General features: G+C 42.2%; 4 protein-coding genes across 8 annotated transcripts; 1 reads left to right on the top strand and 3 right to left on the bottom strand.

The window, feature by feature from the left end:
- Nucleotides 1-3,868: 3,868 nt before the first annotated feature.
- On the bottom strand, nt 3,869-6,047 carry LOC124338452. 3 transcript variants are annotated; one of them, XM_046792528.1, is made up of 5 exons: nt 5,792-6,047; nt 5,170-5,434; nt 4,563-5,112; nt 4,406-4,477; nt 3,869-4,254 (listed from the first exon to the last, which is right to left on the bottom strand). In XM_046792528.1, the coding sequence occupies exons 2-5, from the start codon at nt 5,425-5,427 to the stop codon at nt 4,139-4,141; spliced, it is 996 nt and encodes a 331-aa protein (XP_046648484.1). In that variant the 5' UTR covers nt 5,428-5,434; nt 5,792-6,047; the 3' UTR covers nt 3,869-4,138. The 3 variants fall into 3 exon arrangements, with proteins under 3 accessions (XP_046648484.1, XP_046648482.1, XP_046648483.1); XM_046792526.1 differs by having other exon boundaries at nt 4,563-5,434; XM_046792527.1 differs by having other exon boundaries at nt 4,563-5,434; nt 5,846-6,047.
- Nucleotides 6,048-6,325: 278 nt separating this feature from the next.
- On the bottom strand, nt 6,326-13,674 carry LOC124336832 (serine/threonine-protein kinase Warts-like). Of its 2 annotated transcripts, XM_046790648.1 has the most exons (15): nt 13,401-13,674; nt 12,781-13,143; nt 11,245-11,314; nt 10,333-11,129; nt 9,950-10,255; nt 9,765-9,884; nt 9,440-9,703; nt 9,183-9,368; nt 8,900-9,116; nt 8,727-8,839; nt 8,576-8,656; nt 8,413-8,510; nt 8,151-8,346; nt 7,753-8,076; nt 6,326-7,686 (listed from the first exon to the last, which is right to left on the bottom strand). In XM_046790648.1, the coding sequence occupies exons 2-15, from the start codon at nt 12,991-12,993 to the stop codon at nt 7,264-7,266; spliced, it is 3,408 nt and encodes a 1,135-aa protein (XP_046646604.1). In that variant the 5' UTR covers nt 12,994-13,143; nt 13,401-13,674; the 3' UTR covers nt 6,326-7,263. The 2 variants fall into 2 exon arrangements, with proteins under 2 accessions (XP_046646604.1, XP_046646605.1); XM_046790649.1 differs by lacking the exon at nt 9,765-9,884.
- Nucleotides 13,675-13,780: 106 nt separating this feature from the next.
- LOC124336834 lies at nt 13,781-16,405 on the top strand. The gene is made up of 8 exons (XM_046790652.1): nt 13,781-13,957; nt 14,175-14,267; nt 14,328-14,468; nt 14,550-14,704; nt 14,783-14,811; nt 14,877-15,676; nt 15,753-16,030; nt 16,105-16,405. Exons 1-8 carry the CDS (start codon nt 13,917-13,919, stop codon nt 16,347-16,349), a joined length of 1,782 nt encoding a protein of 593 aa, XP_046646608.1. The 5' UTR covers nt 13,781-13,916; the 3' UTR covers nt 16,350-16,405.
- On the bottom strand, nt 16,351-23,738 carry LOC124336833 (probable ribonuclease ZC3H12C). Of its 2 annotated transcripts, none has more exons than XM_046790651.1 (6): nt 23,612-23,738; nt 19,659-19,935; nt 19,200-19,578; nt 18,798-19,133; nt 18,592-18,731; nt 16,351-18,526 (listed from the first exon to the last, which is right to left on the bottom strand). In XM_046790651.1, exons 2-6 carry the CDS (start codon nt 19,915-19,917, stop codon nt 16,926-16,928), a joined length of 2,715 nt encoding a protein of 904 aa, XP_046646607.1. In that variant the 5' UTR covers nt 19,918-19,935; nt 23,612-23,738; the 3' UTR covers nt 16,351-16,925. The 2 variants fall into 2 exon arrangements, with proteins under 2 accessions (XP_046646607.1, XP_046646606.1); XM_046790650.1 differs by lacking the exon at nt 23,612-23,738 and adding an exon at nt 21,011-21,305.
- Nucleotides 23,739-23,743: the final 5 nt, after the last annotated feature.

Here is a 23,743-nt window from a genome sequence, read left to right as displayed (position 1 = left end):
TCCTTCCATCCCTGTACTCTCTCCATTCCTTTACTCTCTCCATCCTCATACTCTACTCTCTCTCAAAAGCCCTACATGGGGCATTTTGCAGTAGTTTCTCTACTTGATCCAACCACTCTACTCCATTCCCCATACTCTACTCTCTCTCAAAAGCCCTACATGGGGCATTTTGCATCAGCCCTCCAAAAAAATTTCCAAATATTTGTTCAATGTAATTTTCCCACATCAATTTTAACTAAATCTAACAATTTTCCTTATTTTTTATTTATTTCATGTTTGACATATGGCGACGACAACTTCGACGTTGAGCTTCTTCAAAAAAATGATCCTGTGACTCGACGGGACACTCGTGTGGAAGTCTACAAACATCAACATGTCATTACAACAATGCCCGAAGATTTTTTTTATTATTATATTTCTTTTGTTTTCATGATAGTTTTTTTACTTCATATCTGTTTCGTTTCTATTTGTTACGTTTGATTTCTTTGCAATTTCGTGTTTTATTTTTCAAGTTTTCTTTACTTACTTTTACGTTTAGATGCTGCTGAAAGTGGCGTTGGGAATCATACCGTCTGTGAAGACGAAGGAAGGTAAGTTTGAGTAAGAGGAGGGCTTGTTTTTTGGTATTTTTGTTGTTGTTGTACGGCTTGGCCTCTTGCATGTCGTGGTTGAACATTGCGGCGAACACGGGACTTCTGGCTGAAAGGATGTTGACATTGCCGCCGATGTGCTAGCTGGCCATCTTCGAAATAGAATCGAACGTCGCAGTTGGTTTGCTGCAGAAATAAGTAGTCTGTCGTCTGTTTGAGCGCTTTCATCTCGCTGACACCTACATTGTTGAACTTGATCAACATGGCGATGAAGTTGCAATGATTTTCATCAATGTTGGAATTTTGGACGCATTCATACTGGCGAAGGAACTCCTTATGGACGGGACCTTCTGGTGTACACCTCAATTTTTTCAACAACTATACCAACTTTTCATACCATTGCATTCGAATACGTAAATACAACTCAACATTTTTCCGAGGGGTTGTCAACTCAAAAAAATCCCTAAAAAATCCCAAAAATCCCAAAAATCAAAAAATCAAAAAAATCCCAAAAATCCCAAAAATCCCAAAATTCCAAGAATTTTGGTTTAATAAATCGACAAAATTTTACAAGAATCTATTTTTTTCGTTATCGATTCTAATTCCCCTTACTGTGTTAATAATTCCCCTTGGGCTTCTGTCTGTCTCTTGGTCTGTCTGCTGTCAGTGCCATGCTAGGAATTTTTGATGGGAAAAATGACTTCTATAAATTCTGGTATTTCTAGAGAGGATGACGATACATGCGAATTGTTAAAAGAAAACAAGGTCATTGTACCTGAAAGTATTAAAAAAATACTTAACGATCTCCATTTTAGTGGAATTCGTGCGTTGGCTAAAGTAAATGAGTCAAGTGTCATGATTGAAGAGTACATCCGAGATGTACTTGGTGATTTCTCTTCTTCTGACTTCGTATGTATTCAAGACCCTACGCATCTCGGTGCTAAATGGCGATGCCGTTTAGGAAAGTTGGACAAGTTTATGCCACTAGGCAACAAGATTGCCAGTGTTGCACATGTAACCGAGATCATGGCTAAAGTCGGCAAAGACCTTCATGGGTTGAGAGAAGGAGATATTCTCTTCGAGGACAAAATGAATTATGATGCGGTCCGTCGTTTAAGCAATCCGAAGCTACGTTCGTTACTGAAACAAGTACCGGGAGCGGAAGGAACAATCTTTTATCTTAAACTGATGGATTTTTTGACAAATAGCTTTATTGATAAGAAACTTGATCCTTTAACCCGTGTGTACCAAATGTGGTTTTCAGTATTTAGTCTTCGTTGCTGGAGATATTGGATGTCTTGTGAATGTACCTACCCCCTAGGTAAACATTTTGTTACCCCCAATGCATATCTATGTTCTGAACTCAATGCTCATGGGTTAATTATGTTAATAGTCAGGCTAGGAAAAGACAACACACCGCAGCTGTTCAAACCTTGGCTTTTTTCTAGTCAGCCATGCGAGTCATATTTCAAGGCTTGTCGCTCTTTTTCACCGGTTGGGAGCACCCAATTGACGTTTACATTGCTCGATTTTTTAATTCACCGATGTAGGAAGGCTGATGCCCACATTCGTTTAACATCCCTCGGTTCAGCTGATAACATTGTGTATCCGAGGCATATTAAAAACCAAGAACGTTATGGCAGCCTGTCGGAGGAAACATACCTGTGCGACACACTTCCTTCTTTGGATGAAATTAAAAATACGATGGAAAAGGCTAGGGTAAAAAATCTGAAAAAATCTAAAAAATCTGAAAAAATCTGAAAAAATCCCAAAAATCTGAAAAAATCATTTTTGGATTTAAGATCCGTACACCTTCGGATCGAGTTGACAACCCCTCGCATTTTTCATAATAAAGTTAAAAATAATTTTATTTCGTAAATCTTCAGACTTTTCCGACAGCTATTTTTACCACTTTCATGTCAGAGGCGTTATACGCCGTTGTATGCCTTAATCGCGTTCTTGAGGTATGCCGGGAAAGGATTGCATTAGGTCTATTTTGTCACCCAGTGGGACTTGGTCTCTATATTTATCTTTTGGTTCTATTTTCACTTATTTTTAAGAATTAATCAGAGACAATAATGAGAAGAATTACCTAAGCCTACTCTTACCCAAAGTTACAACATTAACGGACTGGAAGAGTACCAAACCTCCTTGTAAATAAATCATTTCAGACTACGAGTTAGCTATTCTCAGAGCGAAGTAAGCCGCATTTCTAAATGGAAGTTAGGGTTTTTTTTACCGCGTATTTATGAATTAAATTTTTTTTTTCATTCTGTTTTGTCGAATATTTTTGTGTTGCAGGCTATTTACCACTACGCCTGTTCTTTCGGATTTCGGACCAGAAAAACCCACAATTGGGTTTCATTATAAGAATGGCCTTCATTGTGGGATGGCATTAATTTATATTTTTTCTTTAAAAAATAATTTTGTGACGTGTTTGTACAGGACACGAATGAAGGTGCTTCTTGTATCTGAATGTGATCGTTAGATCACGAATGAATTAATTAAACACTAATCGAGTAAAACCATCAGGAAAATACACTGAGGGAGACGGACATGAAGTGAGAACCTTTCTGCGATAAGTCGCGAGCCCGAATAGGTCTATTTCTCTCTCAGCCTCGCTCTATGCTCCTGCGACAAGTGCGACATCTGTCAATACATATAACGACTGTAATCAATACATTATAGAGGCAAATCACCTCGCGGTTTCGCGTGTCAATTGTTTCGATGTCCGCCATTGCTGTTGGTTGTTTTGGTTGTCTGTATTGGCTGAAAGTGTGTTTTCCCAATACAAAGTTGATTTTGTGAATCAGTGTGTTATGCTTGAATCAGTGGCCCATACTTTTCTCTTCTCCCCTTTCTTCCCTCGGCCTCCCCCCCCCCTTATAGTTAAAGTGTCGTACTGACGTCTGCTTTCGATTTGTTTTGTTTCAATCGGCAAGCAGACAACAGTCACGACACACACACACAAAAAAAGACAACACCAAGAGGGACCTGCCGCCACACCGGCACCTCCTGGTTATTCGATATAATACGGAGCGCAGTTTAAAAATCCCGCGAGAAATATCTCAAGCCATCTAGCGACTAAATTAAGAAGCCTCAACGTGCAAGGTTCCAAAAGCCATCTATAGAGTTAAACAGAAACCTCGAGGCTTGCGGTTCAAAACAAATCTTTTGTCGTAATTTACAAACAAATCATGAAGAGATTTTTTTTTAATTTAATTAGAAGAAAATAAATTTCATGTGTGTGCATTATAAGCAGATATTGCAGAGAGTAGAAAATTAAAGTATTTTATTATTAAATATTAATACAATCTGCATGGTGAAGTAAAGAAATGTGATTAAAATATGCTGATTGAAAGAAACTCGAAAGAAATGGACGGAAGAATTTTCATCCTTTAGTCATTCCCATTTACAAATTCACCATTCATCCACGCGTTCTTTTAACAGTTTCAGTAGTTAGTAAATGTTTTCAACGACGTCCTGAGAATTGCAGAGGTATTGTTGACCGAATTGTCGTTGGATGAGATAAATGACGTTATTTCTTATTATCTAGTCGACTCGTAGGAATACGAGTATTTATATTTGGATGATATTGGATCGGGTTCTTCATCGGTGGATTCAGTAGTTGAGCAACTTAATTGCACATTCTTTCTTAAAACACCTAAACAAAATGTTTTGCGAAAAATTATTTAAGAATTCGGTAGAAATTACGTACTACAACACATGTTGCAGTAAAATGTGTCCCTATGTTCTTATAACTTTTTTTGGCGGATAGGACACATTTTCCTGGCAGACTGCAAACCAGATCCTACCTCGGCTTGTAGGCAGCGAAAATCTGTACGATTCACGACTTCGTGTTGAATATCTAGTCTCTGTGACGGTACCTTTAATTGGACAAAAAACACAAGTCACACAACTATTATTTGACAAAATTGCCAATTTTCTCATTTAAAAAATATTTTATCTCACCTGAATCCTGTCGAAAAGAATTGAAATCCTGAGCAGAACGTTTTCTTAAGATGGTTTCTCGTTTTTCTGTTTCTGATTTGTAAGTAAATGATTTTGTTTGGGGACTCTTACGCAGCATGCTCCTATTAGTTTCACTACATTGAGTTGACGTTCCAGCCAAGAAAGACTTATCAACGTGAATTTCTTCGCATTCGTTTAAGGTTTCTAATACACCTTCGGTTTCTAATAATTGAACCTCCGTTGCAACCAACTCTTTATTGAGCGCATGACAATCTTGTTTTGCTTCATTTAATTCCCTGCTGATCAAGGAAATCACTTCCTCGAGCGTCCTCATACGTTTTTCAGTGGCCTCCAATAAATCTTTAGCCAACTGTTCCACCCTTTGTTTCGCACATCTCTCCTTTTCCTGTGCCAATGTTTCTTGATTCATTTGCGACCGACCATTGGAAGAAAGTCGAGAGTTGTTTCTAGTATTATCAGCAGTCATTTTGGACTCCCACACTATTTTGCTGGTTTCAATCGAACGCATGTACTGATGCCCGTATTCCTGCTGACATTTCATTTTGTCACTCCAAGTGTTAAGAAGTTTCTTGTGTAATACATTTACATTTTCTAACCTCGCGTCACGCTTGGCTAGCAACGTCTTGTGCTTATTCAATTGCCACCTGTGTTGATAAGCTAATTTTTCGGCAGTCTGCTTTTCAGTCATATTGTCAAATTGTTGTTCTTTTGCCTGACTCTCTTCCCCGTCCGTTGGCTGGCTCGCGTCGACATCTTCGTCTGTTGAGTGGCTCTCCTCTTCTTCCGCATTTTGATACTCCTCATCCGAGTCTCCGTACAAATCAGTTATCGGTATTTTATTCATTTTCAACCTTACACATAAGGTTAAAATAAAAATTATTATTTTGCATTTGTATTATTCTTACATCCCATTTCAAACCCCCTATGAAGAATTTTAACACATTAAACACTTAGATTATTATTCTCTCAGGAGTCTCAGCCCATTTTTCCCGTTTTCTAAATTATTTTTGAATACTAGTAAATTGAAATGTTTTAATCTATTCAATTAAAAATTATCTAATGTCTTTTTATCAGTACAATTTTATGTACTAACAGTTCTTTGTTAAAAAAACTCAATGAGGAATATTTCATAAATCATGGCCCATCTTTATAAATCTGTTGCATAAATGACAACCACTAAAGCCTATGAAAAATCTGTAACTTCATACCAAATTTAGAATTTTATGACAGTTCTTGAGTCACAGCTTTATTGTAATTCTTACGTAGTGGTTTCCGGTGTGGTACCGTATTTATGTTGAATAGCGAACTATTGAGAAGAAACCAGAAGCTTTGGCTTAATGCAGAAAACGTAGACACCAAAACGGACTGACACAAGAGAAGTGGTGGCAATAAACAGTTCTACTGTCTTGCCACGACAGCCTTTCGTCGCGTGGCAAAAGACGTTTCAATCCAACAACTACAAGAAAGAGAACCTACGAAGTACGAAGAATAACAATAGCCGCAAGCCGTTTGAATATCAAGGGAACAACAACATGTTGCCAAATCGCAATATTTTTCGAACGCAATTATAATGACATTTAAAAAATTTTGTCTGTAGTGTCTGTACTTTGGACGCTGTTGTGAATTTGAAATCACTATAGAAAAAATCCCTCGTCACTCTTTCCCAAGGTTATGAAGAAGCATACGAAAAGCGACATTTCCACTTTCTAAGATATTCCAAATTCAAATGATTTAAGAAAAGATTCAAGTTAAAAACACACTTTATTTCTCTTACAGATTTAATTTACACGCACTTACACACAAACTGTTCCACCAAACATCCGTTAAATGGATCACTGTAATTACACAATAGCATACAATATACAACAGATTACAAGGCATGGGCCGTTCGACAGGCTCACGCAAAAAAGGCACGAATTCCGCAGTTGGTTTAGTAGCCGTAACGGATGGCTTCAGATACAACACGGAATCGAAAATACACATTCGTCACGCTTGGCCGAAGGCCCTGTGCGCAAACTTCTAAACGGCAGCTCTTTACAATGTAAAGAAGATTGATAAGTCTGTAACGGGGTCCTAAATGGGGGGAGGAGGATACATAATGAAGGATTAATCAGAAGGAAAATTTGACAACAAATATAACGTCATGACAATTTATGGACGTACCCAAAATCTGAAACCTTCCCAATAAGAAAAAGGTTGTTCTTAGAAAAAAAAATTACTGTCCTACACTGGCATACAAGAATAATTAAAACACTGATTCGTAAGGCAGCCAAAAAAGTCAATTCCTCAACCCATCACCCACCAACTCGAAATATTTCGAAAGATACATATATATAAAAGGGAGGGGGATTTAGCAATTTGATTTGCGGTTCAAAAACGGTGGGGCAGAGTATTCTTTGGACACTGTGATCTAGGGGAGACGGCAGCAACATCGCGAGATTCAGTTCCTAGTTGTGGAACAGTCGGTTAATACAGCATCAGAAGCTGTTGCTACGTCGAAACCGAATGGAATTTTGCTGCCTTCATTTTTTTTAACAATTTGAAGCGTGTGCCTTTTAAAAACGTAGAAGGGAAAAAAAGCTTTGTTTTGGTTTGGTTGGTTGGAGCCTCACGATAAGGTTTTTTTTTCAGTGAGGATAATGGAGCGTGAATCGATCACACAAACGTATACACTCGTTAATTAGACATAGACGGGCCCGTGATTGGCTTCATTATCATCAGGATTCATTCGAGGGTGACCGCCATCGTCAAAAAACCGTCTGAAAGTAAATTCAAAGAATGCGTGGACCGGGTGTTTTCCGTTATCCAGCGTGTTGTCCATTTTATCTTCATCCGCACTGTTCCGCAATTTGTCCGGCACGATCGGATCAAAATTGGACGTGTCAGTAGCAAAACGAATTTTCGGGATATAAGGAGCTGTTTTGCTGCGAAGGCCGCCCTCAAAGTCAACACCGTTGAAGAAAGGATGCGTCTTCAGTTCACCGGCACCACCCCTACCGGATCGTTGGTCGGCAGACGTACAAAGACGAACAATCAAATCTGCAGCTTCCGGAGACAAGTTGGCGTAATTAGGGATCTGCAACGTAGTCGACCAGTTGATAACCTACAAGGAAAAGTAAAAACATTAAACACTTGAACACACATTGGTTGCGAATAAGGAAAACAGTACCTTGTACTGGGTTTCAGCCGGAGTATTAGCCATAAAAGGTGGCTGCCCAACTAACATTTCATACAAGATGACACCAACGCTCCACCAGTCGCAGAGCTGGGTATAGCCTGTACGTAGGAGCACTTCCGGTGCAATATAGTTTGGCGTTCCAACCAGCGAGTGTGCCAAGCAGCGTTGGTGTTCGCGACGTCGGCGTCTTTCCAACGTTTTCAGTACAGGCGGATGACCTGTAATGTGCGTTGTGCCAAGAGAGTTGCAATTACCTCCGACTGCATTATTACAACGGCACTCATTGGTCCAATCTTCTCCCGGATCAAAAGAATCCTAACATAATTAACAAGAAATATGTCAATATCGCTATTAAATATTTAGCTATTTTAATTTGTAGTAGCACGCACTTGTCTTGAATGATCGCCATTGCGTTGATAGTATTTTGAATTGTGCGTCCAGCGGAAACCAGTACAAAGCCCAAAGTCAGTCAATTTAATATGACCGTCACGATCAATAAGAATGTTGTCTGGCTTGATATCACGGTGAATAAAACCCATTTTATGTACGCTTTCCACAGCGCATACTAATTCAGCTATATAAAACCTACATAACAAATGAAACATTCAGTTATTACGTATATTGAACGAATAATAACTACTGATTGCTAACCTTGCAAGAGGTTCTTCAAAGATCCCGAGTTTGATTAGAAGTGACATCAAATCGCCACCAGGGATGTAATCCATCACAAAATACAAATTATCCTTGTCCTAAAGTGCACAAAATAAACTATTTTAGATTGAACGCACTAAGAAAAAGTTTAATAAAGTTATACCTGAAACGAGTAGTAGAGCTTGACGACCCATTCATTATCGGCTTCAGCCAAAATGTCTCGTTCGGCTTTGACGTGAGCCACCTTAACGAAAAAGTATGTAAGTAAGTGATAAAAAAATCTATTTTTGTGAAATATGTAAAATCAAATTTACCTGATTGCGCTTAAGAACATCTGTTTTCCTTAACGTCTTCATAGCGTAGAGATGATTATTGGTGTCAATCTTACGTACTAAAGCCACTTCACCAAATGCTCCCACTCCAATTGCTAAAAAGAAAATACACATTTCCTTTAAAGGTCCAAGATTAGACAAATCTATTATATCACCTTTGATTTTCAAAAACATGGCTTTGTTCATCTTGGCTCGCTTCAAACGGATGTAATTAGATTCCTTTTGTGATAGCATCCGCCTCATCTGACATTGAGCCTCCTCGGACAAACCAATCTTTTTCATCTCAGTTTCCAATTGCATGCGACGTTCCATTCGCTGTTGATGCGACTTAAGAAGATTCTCAACGTGCTGTTCCATGAAGAATTTAAAGGCCTGTATATCGCGATAAAGAGATAAGACGATTGCAAATCTACACCGATCTGAGCATTCTTGTCATACCTGGGGTGAATAGTTGCGTACGCTAGATTCTCGCCTTTCTTCTTCCCTTTCTCGTGAGATATGTTTACGTTCCGGGATGGGTGACTGATGCGTCAACTTGTAAGGGGGAGGCGGAGGAGGTGGCATGTCATCTTTACCATCCTCCCCATTGGCACTGGAAGGTGCACTATGGCCATTCAAATCGTTCTAAAAAAAGAAAAGTAAAATAAATGAGTGTCATAATTCAAGAAAACATATGTCTTTCAAACTGAACATACCTTAGTGCTCATTCCAAGTCCCGAATCTTGCGTTCCCTCCGAAGGTGCAGATGAAGAAATAAAACTCACTGGTGATTGGCTCGGACCGCCATGGCGTCCCGAATCACACTGCGATGCTGCTGAAGACATTGGACTCTCAGAGCGCGAAGATGGAGTCTCAAGAGTCAATGGTGAAAACCGGCGCTGCCCCGGTTTTGGAGGTAACTGAGCGTGAGGTGAACCCTGTGATTCTACCTGCTGAGCAAGTCCAGTTCCACCATTTGCCTATGATGAGAGCATTGCTAAGTTTTTGCATAAGGCAGTCGATCGATTCAAGCAATAATACCATAGAGGAAGGATAAGGTGGGGGCGGCGGAGGAGTTGCGGATAAATTATATCCATTGACGGCAAGGACATTCGTGGCGTTAGTGGGGGTTGTCCCATGCTGTCTTTGAGCAGCCAAGGCCTGGAGAGGAAATCGAATAGAGTTCAAACGGGTTCGGTAGGGAATGGAGAGTTATTATATCATACCTGCATGGTCGATGCATAACTTGGTGGATCAGTCGTTGGGACGTTGACCGGCGCCGGACTGCTAGGGATTGGAGACGGCGTGCTGGAAAAAGATAGCGGACTTGGAGAGGCCATAGGAGCGTATGATGATGGCGAAGGGCAGCTACTGGATGCATAGCCGGAAGAAGAATAAGGAGGCGGAGGTGGCGGAGGCGAGGCTGAAACGGCCGGATTTGAACGGACCGGGATAGGCGGTGGTGGAGGTGAACTTGATGATTGAGGAGGACCTGACGGCGCTACAGCTGTTTGCAGTATCGGTTTTTGAACCTGATGATTGATGAAACAGTAAAAGAAAATAATTTAAAAATCGGTATTGATTAAGTGTCATTTGAGCTGGTTTTTACCTGCATGCTTTTGACAGTGATGGGTGGTTGACGGGGTGGCCAGGCTTGGTTGGGTGGACATCTCCCCCCGGCTTGAACTGACGACGACGAGGTTGGTGGTGGGAAGGGAGCCGGACTTTTGCCAGTTGGGCTGGGAAGCGTCGGGCTTTGTCGGTTAGATAATCCGCTATCCGGTCCTCGATAAGGCGGAGGAGGAGCTACTAATTTAGAAGCTGATCCGGTGGGATAAGGAGGGGGTGGAGCAGAAGACGGTGGCAATGGGCTGCTGCCATTGCTGGATTGTTGTTGCTGTTGGTACATGTTTAAAGCTTGCATCTGCTGAGTTAGCTGAGCTTGTGCTTGGGGTCCATTTTGAACGACGAGGGGCGGAAGCCGACCGGGCGGAAGAGCTGGAGCCGGACTGGTCCCACGGGGTCCCGGAATAGGTGGTGCATTAGGCACGGGTGACATTCGTTTGAGCATCTGTTGAAAGTTGCTAGGATAATGTTGGCTGTTTGTTGATTTAGATGCAGCCGATGGAGGTGGGGGCAAAGGAGGAGGTGGCGGAGTGGCACCTCGAGGCGGCGGTGGTGGAGGTGGCGGATCTGACGACGACGGGTAGGCATTTCTTGACGAATAAGGCGGTGCTTCGGGTGCTACGTGACCACGAACGAGTCCCAGACCATTAAAATAGGCTGGGCTATCAGAACGGTTAGATGAAGCGGCCGAACTGGTATCAAAAGCCGGACTGCTCCTGGGTTCTCGCTCAAAACTCGGTTTCCGGTGTACCTGCTGCCCGGATGAAGGCGGAAACGCTCCTGTGAGGAATGCAAAGATAACCGTTATTGCGTGACCAATTTATTATTATCAGCTAGCGGATTTGAAATCACCCTTGAAATCTTATCAGAAAAAAATATTGACTGCGTGACTCACCTGTCGTAGCGGAGCGTTGCAGAATTTGGCCGTCGGACCGCTGTAAGTAGCCGTCGCTTCCATTTTCATGCTGAATCAGAAAAAATAAAAGGTTAAACGAAGTCAACTTTCCTTCATGCCTCTACAGCTGTTTATTTCTATTCTCGACTTGGCATTTCTAATAAAAAGGGCTCTTTTCAAGACAGCCATCAAAAGAAAAATTCAATTACAGACGATATGGAGGAGGAGGCCAGGGACGCGTGTATAGTGAAAGCGGGTCTAGCTATCGGGTTTCTAACAACCGTTCAAGAATGCCAACAACTCCCTCTTTCTCTTTCCAACCACCTCATCCGCCCCAAAAATAGCCCAGATTCGGTTGAAGGCACACACACATGTGCAAGAGTGTAGACCATCACCAAGATGGAACGAGGGAGGGCTGTCAAATAGCGTACGCCATCAGTAGCGCAGCCAGCACAAACAGACCAACTGGCGGCTCTCTGCTACACACCGACAGGAATGCAATCCCGCAAAAACGAATAGATCCGGTCGAAACCCGAACCCTTATTTTCTTCTTTTCGCTCTGTGCGGCCATTCAACAGGCGGTATCGATAATGTAGGCCATATACAATGTCTCCCGGAATGTGTGCGTGTGGTTTGATGGAACACATAGGAATTCCGTCTACTAAGGTGCAAGGTCAATGAGGCGTGCGTTCGGAATTCCGGAGCCATTCGTCACACCGTCGCTCTTTCTCTCTTTGTGTGTCCTGTTGATGGTTACGAGGCTCTCTCTCAAGCCACGCTAGTCAATCAGTATGTGTGATATCAGTTTTTGGGGTGTTGCAACGGTCGTCTAGTCGTATAAAAGAGGAGCGCCTCCAGCACAGGCATATGCCACGAACCATCTGCTCGGTCCATATCCCTCCCCTTTCTTCTTGTTTCTTCCGCTACGACACGCCAACCATCATTTTCGGGTGGCCGCTCTCGGCATTCTTTTTCGACCCAACATCGAAGAAATACTTGGCGCGGTAATGGACTCCCTCAGGCGCGTGCTCGGTTTGCCATCGCCTTCATAAATCTCTTATCTGACCGAACTCTCTGAGGTTCATTACAATGCGAAAATTTCAAAACAAACACAATCAGTAACCTCACAGTCGGACGCAAAAATTCCCCTGAAACGCCCCTCCTTCTATATATACCTGATGGACACTAGACAGTACGGGGATTTTCAGATTAAGAAAAGGAGGAAAAATTTAGAATAAAAAAACGACAACAAAAAAACGACCGTTTGTCCGGACCTATCCGACGGCATAACTTGCCCTTCCTTTTGGCCGGAAGAATGCCAGACTCGTAGGAGAATTTCATTCCTATCATTGTTGCATCATCACATGCAATGGTACATAATTTTCATGGGCAAACTAATCTTGACATGAAACTACTGCAACTGAAATATCTGCACAACCTAACAATCTATTCGTGTTACATGAACTGTACTTAAAGAGTATGGTATCTCATAGAAAACATAATATGTAGACAGCATAAGAGATTGATATAAGTTACCTCTATGTATCCAGAAGAAGAAGTTGAATAAGGGTAAACGTGTTGTTGGTAGGAAATGTGTCCATCTTTAGGTATGGTAGGCAGAGGACTACCATTCTCGGTGGCAAAGGGTCTGAGAGAGTTGCGAATTTCTTGCAGGGCTTTCAAGTGATAGCCTGTCCGATCGGCTTTTCCAACTGCGTTGCTCATGCTAGTTTCAGCTCCAGGGCTCATACTGGCATGCCCATAGTCTTTAATGAAACTGACATGGCCAGAAAGCTGCACTGATCCACATTGTGTCACTCACTGTAGTACTCATAAATTGACGAGTTCATTCACTTTGAGAAATTTCATCCAAGGTCAGGGTGTGCAATAATCACAGACCTGCAAGATCAAACAACAGAATTAAAATTTACTAGAAACACATTTTGCAAAATATCAACAGTCGTGAGTCACGCAGGTCTAAACTAATCACAACACGAGAAAGAAAAAGAACCATGACTGTAGCCTCCAAGACTGTTTGGCATTTTCCGCCATCTTGGAAGAACTTTTTTTTTGAGAGCGAGCACAGGACGGCCCCAAAGAAAACTTGAGTTTTTACTGACGAAAGATTTTCAATTTTTGAAAGCACTACTACTTACTTGAACGGTTATCCATTAACATTAATACGTAGAACAAACATTAAAATTTCGATGCAACATTAAGTCCACACACGGACAAAACAACATTCGTCACGAAAAAGCTCGGAATAACACTGAAGCCAGCGCAGACTATAAGCCTAGTTGCCCCTCTGGCGGTTTCACTTTGAAGAGAGAATTTTACCTCAAAGGCTCCTTTAACTCAAACGCTGAGCGTGATCCTTTCAAATCCTGTTGTCTGAATGAGTTTTATCAACCAACTGTTTCATATTTCTCATCTAAAAGATAAACAAAGGTTTTACGATTTCACAAATAAAAATTCGTTTTTCACGTGAATACAAAATTTCAAGGGCATTGATTGAGAGCGTCCCCTTAGCGGAGAATGTTGGTACTGAAGCAGACGATAAAAACAGAAAAAAGAAAAAAAAAAAACGAGGAGTTGATTTGATAGACGCTGTTGTGTGTTATTCATTTTCAATTTCGAAATTTCTTGTTTCGAATTTTTCCACACTATTCCTGATGTCCAGCAATACGAAACGAATAGTCCCATGGATTTCCATGTAAAATTTTATTAAGTTCTATAATACTAGAAATTGTCAAATAGGCTAATTTACGGTTAACATTTAAAATAAAAGTCACGTGGTTCAAATGCCAAAAGCTAACGTACACGTACATGTTAAATGTTTCGTACCTAATTACCTATGCTTTTATTATTTCAATATTTATTTCTAACTACGAAAAATAGTTTGCTTTTTATTCATGAACAATTGTTTTTAGGGAAGAGTGGACACGGGTTTATCAACAAGTGTACTCCAACAAAATTAAGGAGAGATGGGCGGGACTGAATCAAATGACAATGTGGAAATCTAGGTAACTCATTTATAAAATGATAATTTTGATTAACTAATTTTGATTTACATTTTGTATTAGGGTTGACAAGCTATCTCTAGGTGTTGAATGCTCTTTGTATTTGTTACAAGCAATTTTACGTGATGAGGAATACAAGATGGATCCTAACAGTGCCCTGTCTGAAAACGATGTGGTTTTAATGTACTCCACTGCCATCATTAGGTAACTCTTACCTCTTACTGTGTTAAGTTACATGTTGAAGTATCTTTCAATACTTAAACCTATTTAAATCTTTGTTCACAGGTTCATCAATTTGATATCTCATTTAGGACAAGTAGATTTAAGACATCAACCCATATCCGCCATTGCCGAAATGGCAGGGATTCCCGACTGGCTTGTCAGTATTCGGCACGAGGCTACCCACGCCAAGATGCCTTCTTTGGATATCTTGAGGCCAGGTATACATACCGCCTTTCTACGATAGTTCTTAAATTTTAAAAATTCTTCATCTCAAATTTTTTTCTCGAATTTCTTAGGCGCCAACTTGGCTATGGATTGGTTGAAGGTAAAGACACTTTTTTTTTCTTAACTTTCCTTTATGCGCAGACATGAATGCAAATTTAATAATAGGAAAATTATTGGCGTACCGAAGAAGAAGATAGCTATGATCTTTATTGGCCCGAGTCCAAGAGGGCCACATCTCGAATGATGCTTGCCAAAACGAAAATGGCAGAGGAAGGGAAGAATACGGGTTCGGCTGCCTCCAAGCATGCAGTAATACCTGAAGAATTGCAACTAGCCGTGTCTATGCTAGTAGTGCTTCTTAAGGAAATGGGCTGTCGGAATTCTTTCAATGAAATTCAGTCTCGAGACCTTCACCAGTACGCTTACGAACTTTGGCTCCAGACCAAGATCCCTTCCACTCCTTTGAACAAAAAGGAAATTGCCAAATTGACAATACCGTTAAAGAAAATCCTTGCAATAATTTTTGATGAAATCAAACGGATATTGTCTGAATGGGTGGAAACTGATGGGGTTGAGGGAATTGAACAGACAGAAAAAGTCGACGCACTCAAAGGGAAATGTTTCATCTCAGCTCTCTGTCAAAGTCCCCATTTATTGAAGAAACCCGAAAAGGGCACAATTTTCTCCAACCTTAAACCCATCTGGACATTGATTCAACAATGGCAAACGGTTCCATACTTGATGAACAAGTTAGTCACCATCGAAGTTGAAGATGATCAGCAACAACGAGTATTCTTGAGTTTGATAGGAGACATGACCAATGCTGTGCTGCATGCCCGAAATAATCCTGAAAACGAAAAGAATGTATTCAAATTCGATGAAGGTTTGCGTTCTGTAGATTGGGATAAAATGACACATGCCATTCTTCTAGAACCTCATCCGGAAACCTGGAACACTGTATCCAAGTAAGGACTGAAATCCTCTTCATTTGTTGTCGTCATGCAATTAATTTTTTTTTCCTCCTCTGTGTCGTTTGTTTAGAGTCTTTCTGTTATATGATCCGCCTGTAAATGCAAAGAAGAAAGAGAAAGTGGCCGCTTTGTTGCGACTATATTTGGGTAAAGACACTTCTGCCGAACCTTCAGAACGTGCCGCTTTTGGCAAGTCCACGATTCACTCCAAAATCTTCACTGCCGCAATGTTGAATCCACAGAATGAGAAACCCTTATTGAAAAGGGACTCGGGCAACCAACATTCTCAAGACAACAAATATTCAGCTGACCAAGCCCCAGTGATCGATGAATGGACCTTGTGTTCAGGTATAATAACCTTATCACATTTAGCAACCGAAACTTTTCAACCAATGTTTTATTTCATTTTCTTTTTATGGCAGAACACGATTGGTCACGTGTCCCTATTGGTAGCCTTCCGAGTATCACGACTGATAAGCTGGAGCTGGAAGGAGTTGACTGGGAACTAGTTGAAGTAGAAGCTATCGATTGTAATTCAGATCGCATCGTGAACGGTACAAAACGAACTGGAGAACGATTCGACTGGAATTCTTTACTGCGCAAGCGAAGACGAAGAGGCGGCCTGACCAAAGAAGGTCCAGTCGGACATGTAGCGAAAACACCATAAATTAATTTTGTACGCAAATGTGTATCGATTTTAATACAATCAAGATGGGCATAATACATTGTCGAAATTTTTTAAAATAAGTAAACAGGAGAAGGAGAGAGCCAAATTTGTAGAGAACGAGAGAAAGACGAAACGTCCGACAGGGTGAAAACCCCTCATACCAATAAGTATATATAGATAATTATATAGACTTCCACGATACACAGTATCGTAGTAAATAAAACTTGACCCAAAAGCGGAGATTTTTCCAGGATAAATAAACGATTATAGTCTTGATCCACGGAATATACAATGCCGCTTTCAACAAGGATTGGACAAGTACTGAACTGAGCTCTTCGACGCTCTCGTCAAGTTCAAGACTTGAAAGAGCCAAACATATGGAAAGAGGCAAACCAAACTGTCAAACAAAGTCACTAAACAAAAGTGGCATTCACATTTAATGGCATTTGACAGTCCACGGAGGAACTTCTCTTCAGGACGATCTTGAATCCCCAGCATCGAATACTGATGTCGGGGAACAGACACTTGAAATAGGACGCACATACTTTTTGACGCATTTAATTGATGCCGATCAACCTAATTGTCTTTGGGGTAAAGTGCCAAAATGGCAGCGCAGATTTTCTGGGCGTTTGTCTCGTCAGGCATCAGTGACATCACTTGTCGCACCTGCTCTTCAGGAAAGATGGCAGCCAAGTGATAAAAGAGCTTGTAACGTGCTTCGCTTTTACTGTTGGGTCCGTTCTCGTTGAAGGCTTGCACCGGCGATGAAGACAGGTGTTGATGAGCTGGCAGACTGGAAGTTCGGCTGGCCCAAGAATGTTGTTGTTGATGCATGTGTTGAGACGGCTGAACGGGTGGTAATGGCGGAGGAGGAGAGTTGGTCCATTCGTCAAAAGGATCTGTCAGACCCTGTGAGCTCCAATCTTGCGAGCCGGGCATGGCCGCCGCCGACGCAGCAGCCCCGTATAAATTAAGTTGTGTGTCGGATGTGCTGTTCAGTCGTTGCATGTGATTGTTGGATCCTGCGGGTTGCACATGTTGATGGGAGCGAGCGTGAAGTTGAGACGTTGGTGCCGGAGCGGATGCGTTGCGAGTGACGATCGAATGGACGGAAATGGGCGGAGGCGGATAAGGCGGAGCCAAGCCCTTTAAGGTGTACAATCGCGGATCGCATGCTGGGTTCAATGGATTCAATGTCAGCTGACGTTGAACCTTCCGGTGCGGATTAGGTCGAGCAGAGTCGTCTGGCTCTTCTACCCCGCTAGAAGAAGTCACGGAAGGCGGATCTGATAGCTGTTGGCCCAAGGGGACATGTCCGCTTCTGTTCCAGTTAATACTGTTGCTTCCGAATCCATCCATGGTCATTGGTGGCGGAGGGACGGAGAAAGCGGGTGGAGGAGCGTGAAGCATTAGACCGTGAGGGATTTGCTGTTGTGCTTGGATCACTGACCGAACTGGCGAAAGCCGGGCCATGTTTTCTACACTGCGGCTCTTGAGAATAGGCGCCCGAGTGTCGGCCTCTTCCGGCTTAGGGCCGTCTTGAACTGGTCTCTCTTCAGTCAATTCCGGAGGAAGAAGTGACAATGTTGGCACGATTGATTTCGTCCGTGCGAGTGGCGTTTTCTTCACAGGACTGGGCGGTTTGCCGGCCGTGGGGCTGGCAAAATTTTTCGTCAACGGCAGACTAAACGTTTTGCATGTCGGAGAAGATTCGCGGATTTTTCTTGCCACCGTCTGCTCGGCCAACCGTTCGCTGATGGTTTTCTGAGGGACATTGCCTCTCTCCGGATGATAATATTTGCACTTGTTTCCATAGGTACATTTTTTGCCATATGGACACGGAGGGGCAGTAGCTTCTGCGGATCCCTTGGCTGGAGGTTTGCGCAGGAAGCGATCCAGCTTGGGTCCATTACGACCCAAAGGATCTTCAGGCGGCATAAACCGATCGTTAACGAACGAGTACATCAGGATGCGCTCTTCGACTATCTTTCGATATTCTGGGTTTTCAGACACCAGATCGCGGTAGTTGTCGTTGGATACGACAATGCCGTCCGTCTCGGCCGCCAATCGCAAGATGTAACGATCGTCGTAGCAAACCAAACGACGGCCACCGACTTGCCTTGACGGAGTGAAAACCAGCATTCGTTCCTTTTCCAATTCTAGCAAAATCTCTTGATCTGATGATGAAGAAAGAATCATTTAGATTAAAACGAACTTGAGCAAATAGGAGGAATGAACTTACTGGCTATGGGCGCGTCAATTTTAGACGTTTCTTTCCGCCACATGGGAACGAAGACGGTTATTTCACGGTGACCTCTGGCGCGGAACCAGTCTACACACAGCTGGATTCCTCGACAGGAGAAAATTTCCTTGTTGCCATGGCTGTTTATGGTCAAAAATAGATTAATGTTTGGTGTTATTTTAGCAGTAATGAGCCAACCAATTTACCTAATGGCGACGTTGCTTCCATCGATGACGACATGCCTTAGCACCGCCTCATCTGAACTAGTGATGGACAATGGACGATGCGATCGAATACAATCCGACTGTGATTCGATTCCTTCCGTCGACCCTGGTCCGGCTAGAGATGCCAAACGGATTAGTTCGGCCAAAAGTTCATTCTGGGTTGGTTGGCCCAATTTGACCAAAGCTTTTTGAACTTGCTGCTCGGTATAACCTAATTTTAAGGCAAATTCGACCCGATTCGAATAAGACGGGTCAGTGGCACAGGCGAGGGGACTCTCGTCGGAGTCGTCGGAATCATTGCGTGCCGTTTCCTTCAACCTAAACCCCAAATTTTAATTGTAGATTTAAATTTGCCTCTCAGAGTAAGCGCAGACAATCTAGTACCTCTGGAAAGACGGATTGTAGATGCAGACGTATTCATTGAACTCGGCGGCCAGGGTGTCGGACACAGTCCGGGAAATGTCTTCGTGCTGTTGAGCCACACCCGCAACCGATTGGATAAGGTCTCCTGACAGACTTGTCAATGCCAAGTTTAGGCTATCGGAACACTCGTAATCGGAATCGTAACTCGAGTCCTCTGATTCCAGTTTGCGACGGGCATAACTCTTCCGAGCACCATCGCTGAGTGTCCGGCAAGCGAGATTGGATCCGGTTCCGTCCAATCTTCGATCGCCACTCTCGGCTGGAAGGTGATGAACGTTATTTTCCGAAGTTGAATTGCGCAGTGAAATGGTAGGCGACGCTGTCGACGACGTGCTGCAACCTGTTTAGAAATTTAAACAAAAAAAAAACGTTCGATCATGCGTGAAATGAAAATTCCCATCATGAAATGCTTATATTCACCTTTAAAGTCGACGACCAATTCAGGCGGAAGAGGTGAACTGAGTAAGGCTTTAGCCGCTTCACTGTAAGGGGCCATTAACGGCCGTTTGGCTGCCAGACAGGGTTTGTGCGCAGTAGGCGACGGGTCTGTTTCTTCCATTTCGGCGGCCGGAGGAGGCGGGAACAAGAGAGAATATGGCGGAGGAAGATGAGCCAGCACTGGTAGAGGCGGTAAGAATCGATCGGTACTAGAAGACGAACCGGACGGGATCCATGTCATCGGACCGTGCTGAGCCAACTGACAGGAATAAAGAAAATGTAAAAAGATGATTAAAAATTCAAAAATAAATTAAATTGTTTCTTTCCTTAAAATTTTATTTTTAAAAAGAAAGAAAGACTATGTTGTTTGAATTGTTCGGGTAAGTCTTTCGCCAAGGTCGAGGAATGATAAAAAGGAAATGATAAAAGAAGTGCGCACAACTGCTGACGTCGTGCCGCCAACGAGGAAAAGCGTTAAAAATTCTTGGCGAAAATGATGGCTGTTTCTTTAACGTGAAGGCCGCTTGTCTGACGGATATTTTAGTCACGATTTTTCGCCCATCAATGGAAAAATCAAAGATAAATGGCCAATTCATCTAATTTTGGAATTAAGCCATGTGTATCGCATTCCCTTAAACTACCTGCACGGTTTTATGGACGGAGACACAAAAGAGGATGAATGTTGCATTCCAATTGGGTTTTATGACCAGGTGAGAACATGACGAACAACAACTGTCACTGCTCCAACCGTTGACAAAGTTTGGCGTTCGTGAAAAGAAATCTGTTTTTTTTCACGATACCTATCGGAGCAGAACTAATGCGCCGTGACGTAGTTGCATTAGTTTCGGCCTACAATTATTTTTACTTTTTTTGCCCATTTGAAAAACCAATAAAAACGAACAGTGGGATTGATTAAGTGCGATATTATTTTCACAAGTCAACCTTGCATCAAAACAAAACTAGTGGGATGTCCATTTAAAGTTTAATGTCCATAAAAACGAGCCATCAATGGTGTGATCTACAGATGTGATCAACTATAGTCGCCAAATTTAAAAAGATGCCAAAAGAAGATGATGTTGGCCCCACAAGACACCAAATAGCTTGCGGCTCTCAACTGACTAGTAACAACATGATGCGTGATTTATTTGGTTTCGTTCAGGGTCGACGCACCGAGGACACAAAGGCCAAAGCTATATACAGATGACTGCCAGAACAAAGTTGTTGTGTGTGTTTCTTCTCTTTTTGTGTTTCAGTAAATAGCATGAATAATAAAAACCGAATATTTTGTTCTTCATAAACGACCTGGGCTGACCAAAAAAGAAAATCCGATTTACCGTAGAATCAAATCGCAGAAGCATAATTCAACTGTTGGTAAGTAGGAAAAAAGCAAACGAAACACTAAATATGACACTATTATTAAAACTCAGGTAAACACATCACAGATAAATCCGTTAGAGCGACAGCGAAATGTATAAGCGACCGTTTCAATCAGGTTGTTTTAGTCTTACTGAGCTTTCCGTCTCTAGAGTAGAGAAGCAAGAGACAAAAGAGATAAGGCTAGAACATCCGGTTCGCCTTATTTCCATCGAGAGAGAGTGCTGTTCCTTTCTCTCACGGCGGCCACAACCAGGATCTAGCGGGCGGCCAGGTAGAGAGAGAGTTTGGCCCACCGCACGCCCACCGCCACCTTCACGTAGCCAAAGGCGCTGCTGACGTTCCAATCACTAATCTAGACGGTCAATTTCCTTTGGAAATAAGATTTGAGCAGAGTAAAAAAAAAAAATAGTAGAAAAAACCCCCAAGTCCCGTATGGAGTACTGAAAATGTGTTGGTGTCCTCGTTTATTGGTCGGGCTCGAGGGGTATATTAGACTGTTGGCGAGTCCACTAGACTAGAGGCGGCGACCTACATACAGTAGCAAACATCGCCACCATCTTTTCGGTTTGCTTCAAGAGAGAGAGAAACGACGCTCTCATTCCTGCCCTCTATCGCCCAGCATTTTTATTTGAGAAGAAAATATGACTAAATAAACAAACGAAAAGACTCGGAGACTATTCGTCTATTTTTTCTTCTTCTTTCTATTTGGAATTTCTTTTAAATAAAATTTGGCAAGAGGATGTACAAGCCACAACAACAACAGCTGCTTCACCTGTATACCGTGTCTGTCTGTCTGAGTGTGTGTGTGTGTATGTGAGCACGACGCTGTGGTACCGCGCATCCGGGTCGCCATGTTTTCTCTTTTTCTTTCTTTAAAGAAAATAAAAAATCCGATTGCGTATTCTTTAGATAATAACAGCGGCATCCTGTGATTTCTATTATTTTTGTTTTCTTTAGTACAGATGAACGTGATGCAAGAGTTTGCTTATTCGGTAGTCATGGTGACTGTGGTTATGCATACTAATCATCAAAGATAATTAGAACTTTATCGAAATCCCTCATTTTTTCTTTTTTGGTAAAAGGCGAGAGGTCATTCACGAAAGTGGGTTACAACAAGGATGCAGGAGGTACTTGGTAGTCTTACCACCATGGTGTGCGTACGTATTTTAAGTGAGGGTCGAGGGATCCTGTTCAATTGGGCACGCAGTTCTATCGATCTAAACTCATAAAAAGAAGAAGAAGACGACGACAAAAAGAACTGAAAAATGTGGTGGCTTTCTAGTTCTCGGTTGGCGACTTTGAATGGTGCTGACGTCATTGGTGAAAACCGAGTCCGGGTCTACGGGAATCATTTTTTATTTTATTTTTTGTTGTCCTTGCTCTGGGCTATCTTTACAACACCTGATTGAACGAGGGAGCCGTGAAACATTCCCGCTGCTGACGACCGAATTTACGAGACGTTTCGGATGTTTTCGCAACGTTTCACAAGTTCCTTGTTTGCGGTGCACATCCGTGTGTGTAGACAGGTGTGCGTGAGCCACGACGTGTGGAATGCGGCACAAGGGGGGAAACCTGACCGATCAAAACAAGTCGTACCCATCAATCGGAACTTCCATTCTCAAAAAAGAAATAAAATACATCGGAGCTGCTGCTGGCTTCCGAATGAGTCGAAACAAGAAACATTTTTCACGCACAAATTCCCCAAGCGGATCTGACGTCAATGGAATCATCTTTCCACAGTCACGACCGTATAAGACAATGTCGGTGAACCTAATGTTTTTTTTTCCCATTTAACGATCGCCTCGAGGAATTCCTTCACTCAGCGGGTCACGAACTATCAATTAATCAATAACGACGAGTAGAGGTCATCATCTGCAATTCTGCATCTATTTTTCGATTACGAAAATTCCATGTCGAACCCTTTCGGCCGTGAGATGGCTTCAGCAAGATAAATGGAGAATCATAAAAAGGGAGTGCCATTTCCATGACTAATTCTCTTCCCAACAAAACGCCAGTCCCTCCCCCCCCCTTGTGTGCAGAATTTAACAAAATAAATAAATATTTTTGGCTACTTCTTCCTTTCCGACCTTGGTTTCGGCGCTCAAGGATTTCCGCCTCGCGAAAAATAAACAAAAAACACGAAATTATGTTGCACGAAAGTCTCGAATCGGAAATGCAAAGATTTCATACACTGGCTATCAGCTTTTCCGGTCACCTGATAAAAGGTCTGTAATCACTATCACGACAGCTGTTAAACGATAAGAAATTCGCCCAAGATAATCGCATCCTGGTTGTGTGGCGAGGGGGGAGCAGCCTCCAACGCCTCCAACAATCTTGTCAATCATCTGTCACCACACCCAAGTTCCAGAAATGAAAAACAAAACTTTACCTATGATGCATGTCAATATGATCGAATTGGGAAAACACTGCTGTTCTCACCTCGCCATCTTTACGTGTAAGTAAATAATATGGCTAAACAGCAAGCAAAATGCCTGGTGATATTTTGGGATTCACCACCCCTAACACAGACTTTACAAAGTAACGATAGTGGCACCTACCTCAATTTTGTATTTTCTAGTCTCTTGATGTCTTGAAATCAAACACAAATCGTGATGATGGTCTTGTGAAATAACCGGAACGCACTTGACACAGTCTCAGCCGACACTACACTAATAAAAGAGCATTGCTGT

Source organism: Daphnia pulicaria, chromosome 4 (genome assembly GCF_021234035.1).
Source record: "Daphnia pulicaria isolate SC F1-1A chromosome 4, SC_F0-13Bv2, whole genome shotgun sequence".
In the NCBI taxonomy this organism is placed as follows: Eukaryota; Metazoa; Arthropoda; class Branchiopoda; order Diplostraca; family Daphniidae; genus Daphnia; species Daphnia pulicaria.
This window is presented reverse-complemented; position numbering and strand designations above follow the sequence as displayed.